This window comes from Danio rerio, chromosome 3 (assembly GCF_049306965.1).
Source record: "Danio rerio strain Tuebingen ecotype United States chromosome 3, GRCz12tu, whole genome shotgun sequence".
Lineage (NCBI taxonomy): Eukaryota > Metazoa > Chordata > Actinopteri > Cypriniformes > Danionidae > Danio > Danio rerio.
In genome coordinates this window covers 988,699-1,011,112 of record NC_133178.1, presented here as the reverse complement: position 1 = coordinate 1,011,112, position 22,414 = coordinate 988,699, and the positions used below count along the sequence as shown (strand labels likewise).

At 37.7% G+C, this 22,414-nt stretch overlaps 2 protein-coding genes across 3 annotated transcripts in view; both read left to right on the top strand.

Annotated features, from left to right (window-relative positions):
* The window catches only part of zgc:174288, a 65,201-nt gene that overhangs the window by 20,747 nt on the left and 22,040 nt on the right, over positions 1–22,414 (top strand).
* zgc:110249 lies at positions 369–17,310 on the top strand. Of its 2 annotated transcripts, none has more exons than XM_073943770.1 (3): positions 369–474; positions 12,321–12,474; positions 16,349–17,310. In XM_073943770.1, exons 2-3 carry the CDS (start codon positions 12,420–12,422, stop codon positions 17,209–17,211), a joined length of 918 nt encoding a protein of 305 aa, XP_073799871.1. In that variant the 5' UTR covers positions 369–474; positions 12,321–12,419; the 3' UTR covers positions 17,212–17,310. The 2 variants fall into 2 exon arrangements, with proteins under 2 accessions (XP_073799871.1, XP_073799870.1); XM_073943769.1 differs by having other exon boundaries at positions 369–592.

The window sequence follows — 22,414 nt, the reverse complement described above, 5'->3', positions numbered from 1 at the left end:
TTGGGTAAATATCATATTCGTTGTTGTAAGTGGAAAAGTGCTGACCCTCTTTTAGATGTTTTCCTTCTGAAGTAGGGAAAGTGGCTCAAAGCTTCAAATACTTCAGAAATCAAAGTACAATAGCTGAAGCTCTCTGCACTTCATTTTCAGAATATTTATTAGGTTTTTTTTCCTTTGATGTAGGTCTTTTGTACAGCTTTTTGTTGCAGTACACAATTTTAATTCATTTTATTTATTTTAATGGTATATATGCTTTGCGATGATTGTTCCCTGTTTTGTGATGTAAACTTTTGCAACATCCAGTTTCATCCTCCAGTCGGTGGCGGTAAAGCACCAATAAGTTCTGTTACCAACCGCCATTAAAATCCAGAGAAGAAGAAGAGGGCGCAGTCTGAAACAGGACTCGCAGAGAGAGATGTAACGTTAGTGGATAAAACTGTTAAGGAGAGAAAGATTCCCGTTTTCCATCAGTTTGTGAGTGTGTAGTGGCTGCAGTCGTGTGATTTTGCTTCATTTGCTGCTCACACGATCGTTGTTCCTGCATGTGAGAAATCTCCGTGGAGAATTGAGAGCAAACTACTGGAGACTGAGCGTGAGTGAAGCTGACTAATGTTACAAGAGTTATAACATGTTTAATAATGCTGTTTATTTCCTGTGTGAGCTCTACATGCACTCATTATTATTCTGTATACTGTGTTAGAGGCCAGAGAAACAGCACACATTGAGCTGAAGCTGCTTTTACATTCACACAGCTCATTTTAACGGCCTCATATTGTTTACTTTCAATATTCGCTCTCAAATCGCCTGTAAGTGTGACTGATAATACTACATGTGCTGTGGGAAACTGGCCTAGCTCAGAAAAGTGAATAAAAACAAAGAAGTTGAGGACAGAAAGGAGTCAGAAGTCTTGTAGAGTCTCAGGAGGTTTACAGCAGGCTACAATAGAGGCGCTCCGCCATTCGTCAGGCTGCTCAGAGCTTTACACACACTTTTCTCCTCACTTATAGTTAAACACTTCATTCATCCTGTTGAGCTTGGAGTGCGTAGCTTAAGCACTAAACAGAACGACTCGTTTTTATCAGCGTCTTTTATTACTCACTTTTACATGCTCTCTCTGTACAGCATGAACACGAGACGGTAAAACTTCCGTACAACAACAGTACAACGTGGTGACGTAAAGCACGTAAACAACATGACGTCATCGCTACAGTACCGTAATACACTGAAACATAATTATGAACCCTTCAGTGATTATATTAATACAATGAGCAAGAGTGCCAGTACTTTAACACCCCCACTCGCTCGTAGCTTATTGTATCACTCAAAATAGATAACAAATCAAATAAGGCTTTTCCTTTTACATCAATAATGTAAACAAAAATTTACTCTTCAAGTACCAAAAATATACCTATAAAACCTCTTTAGTTTCTGCTTAGTGGCTGGCTTTGTCATGATATCAGCAATCATTTCCTCAGTGGGACAATATTCCAAGATTACTTTACCATCATTTACAGTTTCCCTTATGAAATGATACTTGATATCAATGTGTTTGCATCTTTGTCTACAGACTGGGTTTCTTGCAAGTGCTATGGTACCCTGGTTGTCCTCATACACTTTGGTTGGTGCATATTGATACCTGTCCATATTTCTGAGTAACTGTTTCAGGTAGATACATTCCTGTATAGCTGATGCTAAGGACATGTACTCTGCTTCACAAGTTGACAATGCAACCGTTGATTGTTTTCTTGTTTTCCAGGAAATCAAAGAACTTTCCTCACTAAGACTGACACAATATCCTGATGTACTACGTCTGTCTTGTGTGTCTGATGCCCAATCAGCATCACTGTATACTTTCAGACCTAGTTTCTCTGTGTCATTTTTCCTGAAAGATAGCTCATGTTTTGTTGTACCTTTTAGGTATCTGAACACATGTTTTACTGTGTTCCAGTGCTGTTCTGTTGGTTCAGCAAAATTTTGGGAAAGTTTACTGACAACAAAACTCAAATCAGGTCGTGTGCATGTGGATAAGTAAATTAAACTTCCCACTGCCTCTCTAAATTTTCTTTTGTCTTTCATCTTTTCAGCATCTTCTGAAAAATCAAGTTTTAGTTCGCATGGGGTTTCCCTAGATTTGCAGTTTTGCATCTCAAAACGTTCCAGAATTTTGTTAACATATTTCTCCTGTGACATTTTGACTAGACCTTCAGTTTGTTCAAAATCTATACCCAGGAAATGTTTCAATCTTCCCATGTCTTTCATTTTGAACCTCTCAGTGAGCATCCCTTTCACACTCTCTAGAATGCTTTCACTGCTAGCTGCTATTATTAGGTCATCCACCCATACAATTAGGATTACTTTCTCATTGGGCTTTTCTCGTGTATATACACAGTTATCAGCTGGATTTTGCATAAACCCATTCTCAGTCAAACATTCATGTAATACAGCATTCCAGTTTCTACCAGATTGTTTCAGACCATACAGAGATTTTTCTAGCTTACATACAATCTTTTCACCTGTTTCAGATTCTTGTTCATAACCTTCTGGCTGTTCTACATAAACTTCATGGTCGATTGGTGCATGCAAATAAGCAGTTTCAACGTCCATCTGGTGCAAGATCAGGTTTTCTTGCGCTGATTTTTGCATTACCACTCGCACACTTGTCATATCGGCTGTAGGAGAGAATGTCTCATCATAATCAGTCCCTGGTTTCTGATTGTATCCTTTTGCAACGAATCTTGCCTTGTACTTTTCTGATCCATCAGTGTCTCTTTTCAGTGTGTAAACCCATCTGCCTCCAACTGGTTGTTTTCCTTGTGGCAACTGAGTGAGTGTAAAAGTCTGGTTCTCTTTAAGAGATTTCATCTCTTTGTCCATTGCATTCCTCCAATGCATTGAGTTTGTGGATGTTATAGCCTCCTGATAGTTTTGTGGTACGTCACATATTACTCTATAACAGGAGTCGATGCATGTTTGCAACTTGTCCTCTTGATTGTCAGTCTCAAAGTCCTGTAAATGAGCTGGTTTTCTCCGCACTCGTGTAGGGTTCTTTCTCATTGCAGTCTCAGTAGTTTTATCTGGCTGTGTATGTTCAGTCTGTTCAGATAAAGTCTCTGAAGTGTCGCTCTGAATCTCCTGAGCTGGTTTATCCTGAAGATCTCCTTCATCTTTTCCCTCACTGCTGATCTTAGGACTTATAATCTCAAATTCTGTACTTGTCTCAGATGTTTGTGTTTCTTTTTCTCTCATTAGTCTGATTTTGAATTTCACTAACCTTTGTTTTTGGATCTTTCCTGTGTTGGGGTAGTACACTAGATACGCTGGACTGTTTTTGTCATACCCAATGAAAACTCCCTCTTCACATCTCGAGTCAAGTTTGCCTTTTTCTTGTTTGTAAGCAAAACATGTTGATCCAAACTTCTGCAGCTTGGAAACATCTGGCTTTCTGCCTGTGAATAACTCATATGGCGTCTTCTTTGTACGACTACAGTAGCACCTGTTCCTCACGTAAGCTGATGTCTGCATCGCATAGTTCCATAACTCCTCTGGCAGTTTGCTTTCAATTAATAAACATCTGGTCATGTCAGAGAGTGTTCTCCAACCTCTCTCTGCTGTACCGTTCTGGTGAGGTGAATACGGTGCGGACGTTTCATGTCTGATCTTATTCTTCATCAGAAGTGTCTGAAAATCACGACACGTAAATTCAGTGCCATTATCAGAACGAATGCACTTGACATCTCCATAAGGTGCGATGTCTGCCAAAAACTTTTCTGTGGCTTGTACTGTATCTGATTTAGATTTCAGAAAGTAGACTAATATAGTCCCAGAGTAGTCATCTATGAAAGATTGTGCATATTTGTGTCCTTCTCTGCTCTGTGTCGGCATAGGACCAGTCAAATCTGTGTGAATCAACTCTAAAGGTTTCTCTGCCCTTCTGTCCGGCTCTCTGCTCCTTGTCTGTGTGAATTTTCCTTTTGTGCATATTTCACATAGCCAGTTTTTCTTAGCTGTATCTCCTTTTATATTCATGCCTCTTACTACATCTTGTAATTTCCGAACATCCTCGTAGTTGCAATGACCCAAAATTTCATGCCAAGTTTGTAGATCATGGCACACTTTGCACTGGTCAGCATTTTCTTCTACAGTCGGCAAATAGTACAAATTTCCAGTCTCATGAATATTAAATTTGTTACCATCTTTGGTGATCATACGGCTGTTTCCTCTTTTAAAGATGACTGTTGCTCCGCCATTTGTTGCTCTTGCTACAGAGAAAATATCATGTGGATAGGAAGGCATATATAGTGCATCCCTTAGTTGTGCTCTGTGTTGGTGTCCGCTTTCATCTAAAAAGTGAATTACAGCCGTTCCCCTCTGCTGTGCTATCCCGTTGCACCTTGTTCCGTCAGCTAGCTCTACTGAGTGAGTCTGTGGTCGGAAAGAGCTGTCAAAATCTTTAAACTTTCTTATGTCATTCACAATGTGTGATGTCGCTCCTGCATCTACCATAATGCCTTTCTCATTTATGTTGGGTGACATATTCTCATATTCTAAGTTTTTAACTTTAAATAGATGATCCTGGTCACTGTCACATTCATCTTTAAATTTTCGGACACCATCTCGGTCAGTCTTTTTCTTGCACAAGAATTCAGCATGTGTGCTATTTTTACAGTGATTACACCACACTCTTTTGTAGCATTTCCGGGCCCTGTGCCCTTTTATTCCACATTTGTAGCATATTATATTTATATCTTCATCTTTTCTGTCTCTTGTGTGTGGTTTGTTGAAGCCTTGCCCTTGTCTCGTGCAGGTCTTCATTACATTGTCTGTAGTTGCAACTTTCATTTTCTCTGTCTCCTCATAAACTCGGAGTCTCCTTTTAAAATCTGTAAATGTGACATCGTCTTCATTTTGTGTTATGTGGACGGCTAGTGGCTTGAATGAATCCGGTAGCCCTCGGAGAACCATCGCTATCGTCAGTCCATCACTCATTAATTCTCCAGCCTCCCTTAGAGCTGTAATGTTGTTTTCTGCTCGTATTAAATAGTCTGTGACGCTCTCGTTGTCACTCATGTGAAGTTGAGTCAATGCTGTGTACATGTTAATTATGCGTGGTTTACTTTTGCCTGAATAATGCTCTTTCAGTATCTTAAGGGCTTTTCTTCCGTCATCGGCAGCATCGTGTCTTACCAGTGATAGGCTTTTATCATCGATCAGTCTGATCAGTTCGGCATAGCAATCAGCGTTCTTCTGTCTGTCCTCGGCTATTTGTTCGGCTTCAGCATCCGTAGGCTGATGTAATATAGTTTCTTTTAACTTTAGAGTGTGTAAGTGTCCCAGGAATCTTGTCTCCCATAGATCGAATTTTTCTTCTGATCCATCGAATAGAAACTGCGGCGCTAGGTATCCTCCCGCTCGGCTTACCATCTTTGCACGCGTAATACGTCGCGTTAACCTTACTTTCTCAAAAACGATCGTTTGTCTCGCTGCCTGGGCCCATAACCTGTTGAGCTTGGAGTGCGTAGCTTAAGCACTAAACAGAACGACTCGTTTTTATCAGCGTCTTTTATTACTCACTTTTACATGCTCTCTCTGTACAGCATGAACACGAGACGGTAAAACTTCCGTACAACAACAGTACAACGTGGTGACGTAAAGCACGTAAACAACATGACGTCATCGCTACAGTACCGTAATACACTGAAACATAATTATGAACCCTTCAGTGATTATATTAATACAATGAGCAAGAGTGCCAGTACTTTAACACATCCATTAACCGCTGAGGTAAAGTTGGTTTATTTACACACATGGCTTCAGTGAAAACTTCTGACATGCTCCCTATATTGTTTACTGTGGTACTTTAGATATTTGGTCTGAAATCATATGTAACCAACATTTCTTAACACATAAACAACATCAGCTTTATTTCTCTAATGCTGTACTTTGACAGTTGTTGGCTGCTAGCATGATTTGGCTAATCAGAATGTGCAAATAAAACTTTTCTGAAATGATTTTATTAAGAAGAGCGTCTGAAAGTGCCAATATAAAGCAACTTTACCCCAACACAAGCTCACACAGGTGCTAACTGCTAGCTAAACTCATGGAGTGTGATTATGTGCAGCACATGAAAGCTGTGGTTTCTGTATAAATGTAGACTGATGTTTGGATCCTGGGGCCTGTTCCATAAACCAAGCCTACAGGAAAAAGTCAGGCTTATTTTGGTAAGTCAGGTTTATTAATGGCGGGTTCAGTTTTATAAATCAAATTGATGATAGTTCAAACTCGGTTACTCGGGCAACTTTTGCTGGGAAACTAGCCTGATCCGGGGCAGGCTAACTCTCAGGCTAAGTCTTAAGTTCAAGCTTAATCAAGGTTATATTAATGTGCATCTGCTGTAATCTGATGCCATTTTAATAATGATTAACTTTATATTTACTTAATACTGTATGTATGTATATATATTTATATACACACACCAAACATCTTTAATACATATTTAATGAAAAACAAATACAAACTACATTTTGAATTTATATATATATATATATATATATATATATATATATATATATATATATATATATATATTAATGTTTCTGTTGATTTTTTTTCTTCTTTTTATTAATAATATTTAATATTTTCCCTCAGCATATTAATTGGGGTGTACTAATTCTTGGACTGTGATCTTTAGTTTATTTTTTGTTAAATTTGTTCAAAATTTAGCTTTTTGCACATAGATATTATTTTTCACCTTGGAATTATAAGGTTCTAGCTGACATTTTAGTCAAAATTGAGTTATTGACATTCTTATTAATTGACAACTTATTTACATGATGTGATGTTTTTGTAGAAGTTGTTTACATTTTAAGACCTTTTATTTAAAAAGCGAAAATGATTTATCTGCAAAGTCGAACTCCAGCATGGCTCCTTGAGGTTCTTTCTGTGAGCCAATCAGCATTTTTAATGCATGCATGAGGACCAATCAGGATCAGCTTTCACTGTCATTTCGCTGGACTGCTCAATGGGGTATATGGCGAAGCATGCTAATAGGACTTTTAATTTGCCAGTAACCTGGGTTAAGCGCTTCCGGCGAATTGAATGGCATTGTAAAATCCGGTACTTTTAAGGTCTGTTTTCTTTAAAAATGAGCGATCTCCACTGGCTGAGTGATATCCGATTTAAAGTGGGTCTCAGATTGTACAAGAAGCACTGCATTAAATTACATTTCCCTCGCCATATCTTTATTATATGACTATTTATTTTACCCCAGTATATTCAATAGAGCTTCTGCGCTAGTCTGCTGATTCTGACGGGCGCGTGCGAGTAAACAGCTTTTTGTCTCGTTTTACGCTTGAGCAACCAAATAAATGCTAAAGTTTATTTAACTGAATGTATTTTAATGACAACATCGATGCTGTATAAGGAACCGTATAAAATGGAAAAAAGTTCACAATAACAGCTCACCGGAAGTGTATCAGCATGGGAACAGCACTAGCTCGGCATATACCCTATTGACAGCAGGAAACACCAGAAAGACAAAATCACACAAAATCGACTAAATAATGCCGCACCACAAAATATTGAGTGTAAATGTGATGATTTAGAAGCATTTTTTGACACTGAGATAAAATGTTAAATTTGACTTTGTTAAAAAAAGAAACTAATATTAAAAAAATTCTATATTAAATATGAAATATCTTTATTTGTGAAACATTTTTCAGTGTTTATTAAACTCATTTGCTCATTGTCTGTTTTCATTTAATGTCTTTAAATTTTATATTAAGCCCTTAAGGGCAAATACTTAATTTAGTTAATGGGTCATATAATTCAATAAATATAATTCAGATAAAGCATAACATTTTAATAAATATTTACATTTTCATTAGATAAAATTAACATCTGCACTGGACGAAATATTCATTCTGAAACATTAAATAAATGTTATAGAAATCAAAAAATTGTGTGTGTGTGTATATATATATATATATATATATAATATATATATATATATATATATTTTTTTTTTTTTTTTTTAATCGTATTTCTTGAAAAGCAATTCTTCAACGAATAATCTTCCAGAGTTAACCTTATAGTTTCAAGTGGAAAATGGCTTTTCAGAATTAGATTGTCTCTCTGCATTTACCCTGGATTTTCACTCCAATTTGCAAATGTATGACAACTTTGATAATTCACATTTAGAGTACATTTAGGGTCTCTGTCATGTTAATGTATGAAGGAGAACTGTCACACACATACTGTTTGCTATATGGAATGCAAAAACTTTGAAGCTTTATCTCAAAATAATTTACTACGCAGATAGAACTTTTTATTTCCAAGGTGACGTATTGTAAAGCATCCTGTAGAAAATATGAATTTAAAAGAGAAATCATTTTGAATGGTGCAGGGAGCCTGCAATGCATTAACTTCTTATTTGCAAGCAACAATTGGCAGTAGGCTAGACTCAGTAGGCAGTAGGCATTCTCTCTTTTTCTCGCGTGTGAAGTGTTGCCAACTATTTCCAATGAAAAGTAGCTAAATGCTGCCAGGTGACTTCACGCTCTAATTTTCATATCAGTGATATCATCACGTAGTGTCTGACAAGCGTGAGTCCGTCATGTCTGTGCTCTCTAAGGCGTAGTGTATTATATTATATTAAAACATTGCATCCAGATGCACAATAAATAGGTTCTTAATAACATATTACGTTGCGTGGTGACGTCATTGCGTAATCGCAACACAAATCTACATCTTCATGTAGTATACAAAATAATTGATGTTTTCTCAGATTGACTGGCCATCTCAGCAAAAACATTATTTGCAATATGTCCATTTAGATTTGTGTAAAAAAAAAATTTAGTCGACTATTTAAAAGTAATACAAACACTTTTAGATGAGAAATTTACATTTTTAAATATAACACAGATAATAAAGTTACGTTCTTTTAAACAATCACAGCTGGTGTACTTCTCTTTTTAACTTTAGTTTAATACATCAGTGTAAGTGACAACAATTATAGCACTGTTGGAATTTACGGCTATCTAAATTACCAACAACTATATACTGTATGATAACAAATATCAGTAAATTACGAGTTTTGAAAACCTATCTGAGCTAGCTACTCCACTGAGTGAAGCCTGCAGCTACTTTTACATCACTTTTTAAAAATTGCTAAAAGTAGACAAATGAATGTCAAAAACTGCTAAATTTGTTGCTAGGTGCTTTTTGAACAAAAAGTTGCTAGGGTAGCATGAAAAGTTGCTAAATCTAGCAACACAATTGCTAAGTTGGCAACACTGCGCGTACATGTGCCCAAGAACAATTTCAATGTATTGTGACAAATATTAATTTAACCTGAATAATGGTCTATATTCTAATATCTGCCATTTCCTGTCAGCCTTCTCTCTTTTGTTGTGACCCGTACTGTAGTTTTTGATCATTATACAGTTGAAGTCAGAATTATTAGCCCCCTGAATTATTAGCGCCCTTGTTTATTTTTTTTCCCCAATTTCTGTTTAATGGAGAGAAGATTGTTTCAGCACATTTCTAAGCATAATAGTTTTAGTAACTCATCTCTAATAACTAATTTATTTTATCTTTGTCATGATGACAGTAAATAATATTAGACTAGATATTCTTCAAGACACTTCTATACAGCTTAAAGTGACATTTAAAGGCTTCACTAGGGTAATTAGGGTAACTAGGCAGGTTAGGGTAATTAGGCAAGTTATTATATAATGATGGTTTGTTCTGTAGACTATCAAAAAAAAGATTAGCTTAAAGGGGCCAATAATTTTTTCACAAAAATGGTGTTTCAAAAATTAAAAACTGCTTTTATTCTAGCCGCAATAAAACAAATCAGACTTTCTCCAGAAGAACAAATATTATCAGACATACTGTGAAAATGTCATTGCTCTGTTAAACATCATTTGAAAAATGTAAAAAAAAAGAGGGGGGGCAAAATTATAAAAAAATTATTTTGACTTCAACTATGTTTGAACTCTAAAAACATAGCGATTGAGCCGCATTGGTCTTATTTCAGAGCTCTTTCAGTTCTCATTGCCATGGTAGCACACAACATAATTGATGCATCTACCAGTGGCGTTGCGAGGGGGGGGGCTTTGGGGGCTTAAGCCCCTGATGTATTGTCAAAAGCCCCTGATCTCTTGGAATATGTTGCACTTACATAAAAATATGTTGTATAACATTTATTTTGGTATCTAAGTACTGAAAATGGCCACATACATCACGAACATTCCACTTAACGCAGCGTTTGTGTCAGGTAATTAAACCGTCAGCTGTTCAGCAGTACCTGTTTCTACCGGCAGGTGGGAGTGGCTCTGTTGTCACATGGTGTTAAAAAAATCCCGCCACTGCACTTCATTCATTCATTATTTTGAGGAGCTGAAGCTGATGAGGTAATAATACAACTCTTTCACGAAACTGAATAGTTTTAATTACTTATGAAGCTTATTTGTTTCCACAGTATAAAATGTGTGTAGTTTTGGTGAAATAAAATAACTATAATCAGTGAAATGTGCATCATATCAATGTAAATACATGCGAGTTAGTCAAAAAAACGTAAATTGTACTAGATTTCTAGATATGATATAGATATCTAGGTATATTTATATGATATAGCAAGTCACATCTGTTTCTGTAATAGTTAAATCACAGTGAATTTATGCATCTAGCTTATTATATAGCTATATTCTACTGTAACATGCTATGTCAGTTAGCATCGAATTATAAATCGACTTTATTATGAAAACACCTAAAATGGTTAGAAGAACACACAGTTGAAGTCTGAATTATTAGCACCCGTTTATTTTTTCCCCCAAATTCTGTTTACAGAGAGGAGATTGTTTTCAGCACATTTCTAATTATAATAGTTTTAATAACTCAACTCTAATAACTGATTTATTTTCTCTTTGTCATGATGACAGTAAATAATATTAGACTAGATATTTTTTAAGATACTTCTATACAGCTTAAAGTGACATTTAAAGGCAGGTTAGGGTAATTAGGCAAGTTATTGTATAATGATGGTTTGTTCTGTAGACTATAGGAAAAAAATATAGCTTAAAGGGGCTGATAATTTTGACCCTAAAATGTTTTTTTTAATGTAAAACTGCTTTTATTCTAGCTGAAATAAAATAAAACAGGAAGACTTTCTTCAAAAGGAAAATATTATCAGATATAGGCTACTGTGAAAATTTCCTTGCTCTGTTAAACATAATTTGGGAAATATTTAAAAAAGAAAATAAAATTCAAAGGAGGGCTAATAATTCAACTGTATAAAACATTTATTGTTGCAGTCGTGTAAATGATCAGTTAAAGCCTTTTTATGTTTATTCAGATCTTATTTTCAGTCAACTACAGCAATAGCTGGATGACTTCACCCTTATTAGGGATTTCCTAGAATGTTCTACTATTGTGAGGCATATCTGGAATTTCTGCTCAAGTATGAATAAGACAGCCATTACATGCATTTACAGTGCTACAATGCCCACATCACCCTATTTTGAGGAAAACTGAAAAAAAATTCCCTAAAGAAATTTAAAGTAAACATATTTCTAGCATATAGATCTTTATTTTTATTTTTGTAGCCTACTACTTTTGATAGAATTGTTATTATATAAAAAATAGTAGCCTATTGAATATCAATATTTTGCAAGGTATTGAATTTAGAAATTCCATTATCTTGACAACACTACACCTCAGTTAATCACTCTGTCCAGCTGAACATGTTTGTAGCTTTGAATCACATTGGATAACAACTCACACTATAAAATAAATCATATTTTCAGATTTGAAGACATGCAGAAAATTACATTCTCAAAAAACAAACAGAAACTAATCCTGTTAATAAGATTAGAGTAGATTAGGTATATTAGTGGGGTGAATTCAAACTTCTCCTTTTTTTTGGGGGGGGGGGGGGGGTCTCCTTTCATGGGTTTTTCTCCTTTCGACCCTAGCAACGCCCCTGAACTGAACTCAGATTAGTTAGATTAAATGATCTTCAACTTGCTGTTATGGAACCAATTTAAGCGTGGACATTTAGTTCGGCTTATTGAAGTCAAGCTTTTGACTTTAATGCCTGTGTTTATGAAACAGCCCCCTGGACACATTCATTAGTCTGCAAAAGCGCTTTAAGTGCTCATGCTCATCTCTATAATGTAGATGTAGAATGTGCTCATCTCTTGTGTTGTCTATTGGTTTATTAGACATCAATAGGCCGCTGGCTTTGTTTTGCACACGCTACACTACATTAGTCTTGGCAGATCTGTTTCTCTGTTAGTGAAGCTCCTCCTCCTTCATTTCAGCTATAAATACTGGAATATTCCCATCAGTCTACAAGTGAGGACGAGCATCAGACCTTCAGACAGAAGTCAAATCTGAGTTTATTGAAGGACAGTGGGAAGATGAGTGATCCAGAACCCTGCAGAATTACAGATGAAGACACTGAAGAACAAACAGGTTTGTGTTTATTCCTGATTCAGAAAAAGCTTTGAACACTTCATCTGATGTATCGTCTGCACTATAGGCAAAAGAGTTCAAGAGTTTCAATAAAAGGAGAAGTGTAAATTCACTTTCTATTCTCAGGGGGAAACAGAGATGGACACTCAGCTGTCTTTTATTTTCATCTTTATTACACATTTATGATCATAAGGCCGAAGTAAATTTGATCTGAGCTCATTTATTTGACATCTATAAGTTTGTTTAAATGGGACATGTAAAAGTGCTGGATCTTCATTTATGCTGCAGACCTACAAAAGAAATGTCTACAAATGGAGTCTTTTCACTTCACATTTTGCTCTGATTGTTGATGACTGACGACCCCAAATCAGATCAAGTGGGGCAGTATGGGGAACACAGATAAAGAGAGAAAGAAGCCGTTTCTACATTTACTTTGACTTGTGTTTCATTGCAGACAATACAGCAAACATGATTTAATCTGTTCCTCATCATTTTATTGCTTTATTTTAAATAATCGCGTATATCAATGTTGCTTCCTGCAACACATTTCAACAAAAGTTGTATCAGTGCAGCGTTTACCACTTTATAATGTTGCCGTTCCTTTAAAAAACACTTAAAAGACGTTTAGGGCCTGAAGACACCAAGTGATGAAGTGTTTCAGACCAATTCCTGCACACAAATCTTAAGGTGGGCAACAGTACGCGGTCTTCGTTGTCGTGTTTTGCACTTCTCACTGACACAACCCCATACCATGACAGACCCTGGCTTTTGGACTTGTTGCTGGAAACAGTCTGAATGCTCCAGGCTTCATACAGGTACAAATGGATGATAATCAAGGACTTTGTCAACCACCTGTTTTTATTTTCAAGACAGACCCGCAGTTTATTGAACGCCTGAAATGTATTCTCAGCAATCCATAACAACAGTCCATAGGGTCTGTCGTTCATAGTTTTGATCATTTTTATGGATGGTGGGGTTGGGTGATGTTGACCAATTTGGCATTGTGCAATGTCTAATGTGAAACACTGTGATGGCATCGTTGTCATAGGCGGAATAATTAATAAATTCTTAATTAATTAATTACCTGACCTGCATAGTCTTAGTTTTACCATAACCAAATCATAACTAAATAAAAAAACTGATGCTGTGACACATTACCTGATAGATTCAAAAGAGCGAAGAGTCGTTAGAGTCGAGATTAATTAAAGATCACCTTTAACAACTATAGTGAGACGCCTTCCAGCAGTACATCCTTGATAAACTGTCCAAAGTGCACTGCTCTCTGAGGTTTTGTGCTCAAAGCACCCGCTGACTAGAGTGCTGGCTAGAGTGCATGACATAGTGTGCGTGTGGTTGTTTTCAGCTTTATAGTGTGGAAGGAAGGCTTTTCAGAAATGCTAGGTGAAACGCTAGTGTGGATGTGGATCGTTTTTGTTCTAAAATACCATTCAAACTAAGACGTGTTCGTAGACACACATGGAACCTGTGCGCGCAGATTTCTGACGTTTGTTCAGAGCACAGGTGTCAAACTCAGTTCCAAAAGGGCCGCAGCTCTGCACAGTTTAGTTCCAACCCTAATTAAACACACCTGATCAAACTAATTGAGTCCTTCAGGCTTGTTTGAAACCTACAGGTAAGTGTGTTGGAGCAGGGTTTGAACTAAACTGTGCAGAGCTTCGGCCCTTCCGGGATTGAGTTTGACACCCCTGGTTTAGACCATCATTAATTCTGTTTATTTACTTGAGTAAATGTGTGTAAATCTGTATTTATTCAGTTTCTTTTAATTAATTAAAGTAATATTATTGACTAATATGAAAATGTTCATCAGATTTTGGCACAGTGCAGCTTGTACAGTCATATTTTCTGTCTTTTAGTAGATGCATTATATGAGAGACTTGCTTTGTTTACCAAATAAAGTGAATCTAATTGGATTTGCATTTTAACATTAAATAAAAGTCAAAAAGGTTTTACTTTTTCTTTCATACATTAAGGTTTTAGTTATGATACTTCCAAAATCATTCAGCAGAAATCTGCAGATTTTTACCAAAATTCTCCACAGAAATAGCAAAAAACGTCTGCAGATTCCGTCTGGCCCTGCGTATTCGTGTAAACGGGGCCTGAGTGTGTATTTTTCGCGAGCAGGTTGCTGCTGCGAAGGGGGCGGGGTGGAGGATCGCGATGCCAGCTCAGCATCGTAATGTCTATCGGCCATCAGCCCTAATGGACAGAATGTCTGTGTGTAGCCTTGGGCTGTAGGGGGTCCGGTTCAGGGAGCACAGGATTTCATCTCTGTTATTTGCAGACGATGTTGTTCTGTTGACTTCATCGAACATGTCCTTTAGCATGCACTGGAGCGGTTTACTGCCGAGTGTAACGCGGCTGGAATGAGAATCAGCTTCTTCAAGTCCGAGGCCATGGTGCTCCAGAAGTGGTTTGCCGTCTTTAGATTGGAGGAAAGTCCTTACCCCAGGTGGAGGAGTTCAAGTGTCTTGGGGTTTTGTTCACAAGTGAGGAAAGGATGGAACATGAGATTGACAGGCAGATTGGTGCATCGGCAGCAGTAATGCAGTCAATAAACTGGTCCATTGTGGTAAAGAAGGAGCTGAGCCGAAAGGCAAAGCTCTCGATTTACCGGTCAGTCTTTGTTCCTCGACTCACCTATGGTCTTGAGCTTTGGATCATGACCTTGGATACAAGCAGCTGAAATGAGTTTCCTTCAAAGGGTGGCAGAGCGCACCCTTATAGACAGGGTAAGGAGCTCAGACACCTGTGAGGAGAACGGAGTAGAGCCGCTGCTCCTCCACATTGAGAGAAGTCAGCTGAGGTGGCTCGGGCATCTGTTTCGGATGCCTCCCGGACACCTACCTAGGGAGGTGTTCCAGGCATGTCACTCCGGTAGGAGGCCTTGGGGAAGACCCAGGACACTCTAGAGTAAGACAATGTCTCTTGGCTGGCCTGGGAATGCCTCAGGATCCTCCTAGAGGAGCTGAAGAAAGTATCTGGGCAAAGGGAAGTCTGGGGTTCTCTCCTAAGAGTGCTGCTCCCATGACCTGGCCTGAAATACTGATTCATCTGACCACAGTACACGTTTCCACTGTGTGATGGTCAATCCCTGATGATCACGGTTGTTTAGCTTCGGCTTGTGGTCTTGTGCAGTGTGTCCTTTACACACTGAAATTCCTCCAGACTCCTTGAATCTTTTATTGATATTATGCACTGTTGAAGGTGAAATATCCAAATGTCTTCCTTTGTTTCTTTGAGGAACATTGTTTTTAAACATTTTAATTATTTTTTCACGTATTTGTTGGCAAACTGGCGATCCTCAGCCCATCTTTGCTCCTAAAGGACCCGACCTATGTCTGAGGCTGCTTTTGTACCAAATCATAATTACAATCACCTGTTACCATCACCTGTTTCACATCATTATTTATCAATCATCTCCAGCAGAAAAAATATCCAAAGATGCTGCTTTAAACTGTAAAGAAAACTGTGTTCTTGAAAAAAATAAAAGATAGAAGTCAATGATTGATTTGATTTATATAGCCTGACGGGTTTACTGCTCCAAAATATCGTAAATCTTAAAAAAAATCAAAAGGATATATTGTTTTCAAAGAGAAAAAAGGTTTTTTTACCCAGACATTTAAATATATATATATATATATATATATTTTAGAGCAGTGAGCATAATACCGTGAAACCATGATATGTTTATCCAAGGTTATCATAACATCAGAATCTTATACTGGCCCATGTCTAGTTCATATTGTCTGCAATGAAAAACTACTTTCTTTTTTTATTTCTGTTTTCTGTACTGTCCCAACCTTTTCTGATTTAGGGTTGCACTAAAATCTTATTCTTTTTACTTTGATTTTAGACCTTACTGATGAGAGTGAAGATGATGAACTCCTAAAAACTGGGAAAACACCTCATTTACAGACTGAAGATGCTTTAATGCAACGAGACAAGAAAGGTTTGACCTGCAGTCAGTGTGGAAAGAGTCTGGCAAACAAAAAGAGTCTCAATCAACACATGATGATCCACACTGGAGAGAAACCATTCACATGCACTCAATGCGGGACGAGTTTCAGACACTCATTATCCCTTACTCAACACATGATGATCCACACTGGAGAGAACCCGTTTTCATGCACTCATTGTGGGAAGAGTTTCAGACTCTCATCATCCCTTAAAGAACACATGATGACCCACACTGGAGAGAGAAAACACAGATGTGATCAATGTAGCAGAGCATTTTATAGGGCGTCAACGCTGAAACGTCATCTCAGAACTCATACAAAGGAGAAGCCTTATTCATGCTCTGAGTGTGGAAAGAGATTTACAACACAGTCAAACTTAAAACAACATCAGAAGATCCACACTGGTGTAAAGGAGTATATGTGCTTTGACTGTGAGAAGACTTTCATTAAACCTGAACATTTGAAACTGCACCAGAGGATCCACACTGGAGAGAAACCGTACAAGTGTTCACACTGCGACAAGAGATTCGCTCATTTAGAATATCAGAAATTACATGAGAGGACTCACACTGGAGAGAAGCCGTACAAGTGTTCACACTGTGATAAGAGATTCAGGTCTTTAGCACATCGGAATCGACACCAGAAGATCCACACTAGAGAGAAACCGTACTCATGTGATCAGTGTCTGGAGAGATTCTCACACTCACGGCAGCTTAAGAAACACCTGAAAGTCCACACTGGAGAAAAGCAGCACACATGACATCAGTAACTCTAAACTCATTTCCATTCGGGATTCACGTTGATCATCTTTCAGTTCGTGTCCTCTGTAGCTCCCTGATTCAATAAAGGATTGACTCTATCACTGGTGATTTCCCGTGATTTATTTGAGTGCAACATTCACACAAGTCTCTGGAAAATCTTTGTATACAACAGATAAACGAAACCAAAATGTAAGCAAACCATGAAAGCCGTATTCATAATGAATTCACACTGATATTCTGATAGGAAAGTGGTTCATCTTTCTGGATCTGGAGTGCACCCTTTGGGTAATTCTTTGCTGCCGCAAAGTTGGTCCCTTGATCAGATCTCAGCTGCCGAACTGTGCCTCTTATGGCTGATTTACACTTCTGCGTCAAACGCTGGCGTATGCTACGGCGCTGACGCATAGCCCTTCGCCGTGGCCGTCGCCGTCACTGACGTGCACCTCTCAAAAATTGTAACTACACGTCGCAACGACGCATAGCGCAAGCTCTGTGATTGGTCGGCTTGGTAGCGCTGACGAGTCTGGGCGGGACCGAGAGACGCACGAATGGCGCAAGCGATTGTTTACAAGTGTGGAGTCCCGTGAAGGAGCTCCGGATGAAAAGTTTTGTTTTGTGTTTACCTCATAGTTAAAGTTGTTGCACGTCCGCCGGTTCCTGCCTTAAAATGAGCGAGTTTGAGCCACTTGTACATCCCGGAAGTGTTCAGGAAAAGCAAAACAGCAGAGAAGAAACTCGACACCAGAGGAACATTTACACCTCACTGCCCACTAGCGTTTCGGAAGTGTTAATGCAGACCAACAGAGACAGCGCGCAGAAGTATAAATGCACAGCCACGCGCGTTGCCTGCGCCGTGGGTTACGCCGGTCACCTGACGCAGAAGTATAAACCAGGCTTTAGGGCCATGAAACAACAAAGAGCGTTTGTGTCATATTGAATCAGTTAAGTCATTAAGTACTTCAATGTGTACAGCATGAGAACAAAGACACGTCAACAAGAGGCCATACCTTTTGTGCATATTTCATCCAGACTTAACCGCAAAACATACAAAAACAATCCACCCCAGTGTGCATAAAGGAGGAGATAGATTGACTCTTTCTGCCGGAAGATCAGCCAGTTTTTGTTCCTCAACAGGTCTTCTGAGCTTTCTGCAGATAACACAACCTTTAATGAAGGACGCCACAACTTTCTTAATTCCTGGGATCCAGAACCCGTTGCTTCTAATCTCACTCACAGTAAATTCTTTTCCTGCATGCATGACTTGAGCGAGTAAATCTTCCTCCCACCATAAGCACACCGTCAATATCAACGAAAGAGTCAAGAGGACGTAATGCCCCACTTCACACATTTCTCCCACCTTTTACCTCCTTAAGCTCATCTTTATGAAAACTTTCTTGCAGACATTAGATTTTATGTAGTTGTGCCTTTTGTCTCTCTGGAATGGTTCTAGGATTACTAGATCTGTCTTTGTTGGCTTTGCAACAAAGGTGTGAAATCTGCATGCTTCATTACCTATATGCCCCAGCACCACTTTACAATCAAGTGTCTCATTAGCAACGGGATGATCTAGCTCATTTTTGAGTATATTACTTTCATGCAAACAACAGCAGTGGCTAGTTTAAACCTAGAGCCATTACAAGTCTAAGAGGTGCAACTGTTGATTTTGCCATTACTAGTGAGTCTTATGCAAGAACATTGACCATATTCATCAGTACTAGCATCAGGGAAATGATGCAACTCAACACTAACTGCTGTCCCTAAGTCCAATGGTACAGATGTTTGTGGTATGTCTAGTTTTGCAGACTTTGTAAATCTTGATTCCATCGCACCCATTTTAAGCTCAGTCCATCCATTAGAGCAGGGGTGTCCAAACTCAGTCCTGGAGGGCTGGTGTCCTGGAGAGCTTAGTTCCAACCCTAATCTAACACACCTGAACCAGCTAATCAAGCTCTTTCTAGATATGCTAGAAACTTCCTGGCAGGTGTTGTTGAAGCAAGTTGGAGCTAAACTCTGCAGGATACCGGCCCTCCAGGACCGAGTTTGGACACCGCTGCATTAGAGGGTCATCCTGCCATTCTTGCACATCTCTTGCTGTATTCTCTTTCCATTCAAGAGAACAGGTGTGATGGGTCATAAACAGAAGCGACGGTAGATAATAAGCCACGCTGAGAAGCATTTTGTTCTTTCAGGTGTACTTTGAACTTGAAGCAGTCAGATTCTCTATCCCACTGTAATCCAAGTGTTCTCTCTAATGGCAATTCATCAAACACAAGATCCAGGCCCTTTAGATCTCACATCCTTTCTGATTGAGGGATGCCTTCCAATACAAGCTTACTATTAGACAGGAACTTGTGCAGTCGTACCCCACCTATTGTCCAGAGATGTCATGCTTCGTCTGCAACCTTAATGGCTTCATCCACATTCTCCACGCTGATCACACCGTCGTCGACATAGAAGTTCTTAAACTGTGAACATATTAGATACAACTCTCTATTTTCAGTTGAAGAATGTTTCAAGCCATAGTTTGCACAAGCTAAAGACGAAGCAGCCCCAAAATCGATTTAGAATATCGTGCAGACTGTTTATCAGATCAGGACCTTGAAGTAAATGATCTGTTAGGGATGAACCTTCATGTCTTGCAAAACAGTCGAAGACCACACGCAGTTTGACAGCTTTTTTCAGATGAAAAACACCATGATGAGGTAGGTACCATGTTTCTTCTTCCTTACCACTATGTTACACTTCTTCAGCATCTTATCTCTTAAAGATTTCACTCATCAACTGTTGTTTTGGCAGTTTTGGCCTTGCTTTGAAGGGAAGTGGCATTTGGTAGTGACCGTAAATGTTTTTATTCGTGCCGGACTTCAATCTCTCAAGAAAGAGAACATCATCTTGGGATACTCTGACAGTTTCTTCTTCTACATCTTTAAAGTCACTCTCAAGGGCCCGTATTATGTTGGCAGGTGTAATAGAAGGAAGCTCCTTAACTGCTATGTGGTGACACAATCTACTAACATCATACAAGTCAGAGCGTGGTGAACAACCTACGGCACTCCATCCAAGATCTGTTTGAATGGCATAGGGCTTGTTGTCTCCTTCGGCTATCACTTCTCGAGGAATCGTTGACCTTGAACAGTTGTAGCCGATTAACAGGCCGACATCACAATCCTATAGTGGAGGTATTTTGTCTGCGAAAGCTGAAAGATGTTTCCAGTGTTCAGCAACTTCACTTGTGGGAATACGGCTGCAGTTTGCTGGAATACAATCTTTGGTACAAGTTGGTGGTAAATCGACATAATCACTAGACTTATAAGCTCTTACCTTATGTCCCGTCTCTCTCTCACATAGAAGCACTGTCCTTTCCAAGCATGGTTGTCCGCTTTAGTTTTTACTGGAAATGTTGTAGCTTGCAATGAATCACTCACACATTTATCAATGAAAGTGGTGTCACTGAGAATCCAGCAGCACATATACCAAGCATTCTCTCACGTCACAAAGGCATAAAGGTTTTGTGTCTGATCATCAGAAAACAGTGTGTTTTCCAGGTTTGTCCATTTGTCTGAGGTTCAAGATTCTCACCATGTTTGCATACAGCAGAGGGGTCGTAGTGTTCTATTAACCGGTGTCCACTAGATCAGTGGTTCTCAAACTTTTTTCACCAAGTACCAACTTAGAAAAAAATTGTCTCTCCAAGTACCACCTTACGACGCTATTTTTTAACCAGTATTAAAAAATAGCGTCGTGGGCCTAATTAAGCAGCTACAGGTGTGCACAGTTTAAAAACGATGCAGATTAATTCCTATTATTAAGAATATGTATTATTGTCAGTCACTTTAAACATTTTAAATAGTCTGAACATTAACTGTGCTTGCAGGTAAAAAAAAAAATAAACATTTTAGTTAAAATGTTTAAAGGTTCATAAAAAAATGGCGCTGTTCTTAAAAAGTAAAAAGAAAACATCTGCACTTAAATCTAAAGTATTCATAATAGCCTATTCATCAAAAGCTGGAAATGTTGCTTGGACCTCATAAATATGGGTTATATGTCATATTCATACACTTTTAGACAAATCTTGAAATGTTAAATGTACATATGACAGGGTTCATACAGGCACAGCCTAATGAAAATCAATTGCAGCACCTATTTTTTTTTTTTCAAGATTGACATGCTATGTATTGAAGACCTGAAATGTATTCTCAGCAACCCATAAAACATTGCATAGGAATAAATACAAATAAAAACCATTAATAATAATAATAATATTTATTAATCATATATTAATAATATAATAAACCTGCACTTAATGATTGTGAAATCTTTTTTGTACTCAAGGAAAAATACTATTACACTGCTAAAATAACACAATTTTTTGTAAATAATACTAATATTAGATAAAAGTACAAAGTACTCTTGTAATAAGTACTAGTTGGTTACTTTTTGAAAAAAAAAATCAGATTTTCATTTTGAAATCACTTTTTTAAGTGTAAACCTGATTCAATGGTTTAATTGCTTAAATCTCAAAGCTACATGGATAGGAATTTGCACTAACAAAGGAAGTATGGTTGATTTTTCCTTTCATGACAATTAATCTTTTTTTCAATAGCACTGGCAAAACTACCAAATAAACTTTAAGGCCATAGAGACACTTTTTGCCCATTTTTTAAACAATATTTTCAAGCTTTGAAAGGTTTAATTAAAGTATATGGTAAAAATATTTAAATTTAGCCTTTTATTTACATATTTTACACTATTTTTCTTTACAATATGTCAAATTTGTTTCTTAAATAGCTGTACATCACATGTAGATTTTATTTTACACTTGATCTTAATCTAAAATACAAAAAAAATAAATACAAGTACACTTTCAGTAAAAAAATAAAACAAATGACTTCATTTTATTTGAGGTATTTGAAATATGACAACACTACATTTATCAACGCAGTGTTTTAAGAGCCTTATTGTTAATTTTGATAAATAAACAATAAGTAACAACGAATTGTTTTAACCTGTAATGCTTTAACACAGATCAGAATACAGCTAAATGTATAAATCACACAAATACCTCATCCAGAAACATTTCCAGCATAATTCTTTTGTCGTAAAGAAATAAGTTCCACCTTTGCTAAAAGTAAGTTTCACTTCACAACACAGCCAAATAAGAAGACCATTAGCATTGTCATCGATCATGTATCAATCTATTTC

Excerpts from the sequence above, each read along its gene's own strand:
- zgc:110249 (XM_073943770.1), top strand. The coding sequence starts at position 12,420 with ATGAGTGATCCAGAACCCTGCAGAATTACAGATGAAGACACTGAAGAA. Across the intron at positions 12,475-16,348 it reads AGACACTGAAGAACAAACAG|ACCTTACTGATGAGAGTGAA; the intron begins GTTTGTGTTTAT and ends CTTTGATTTTAG.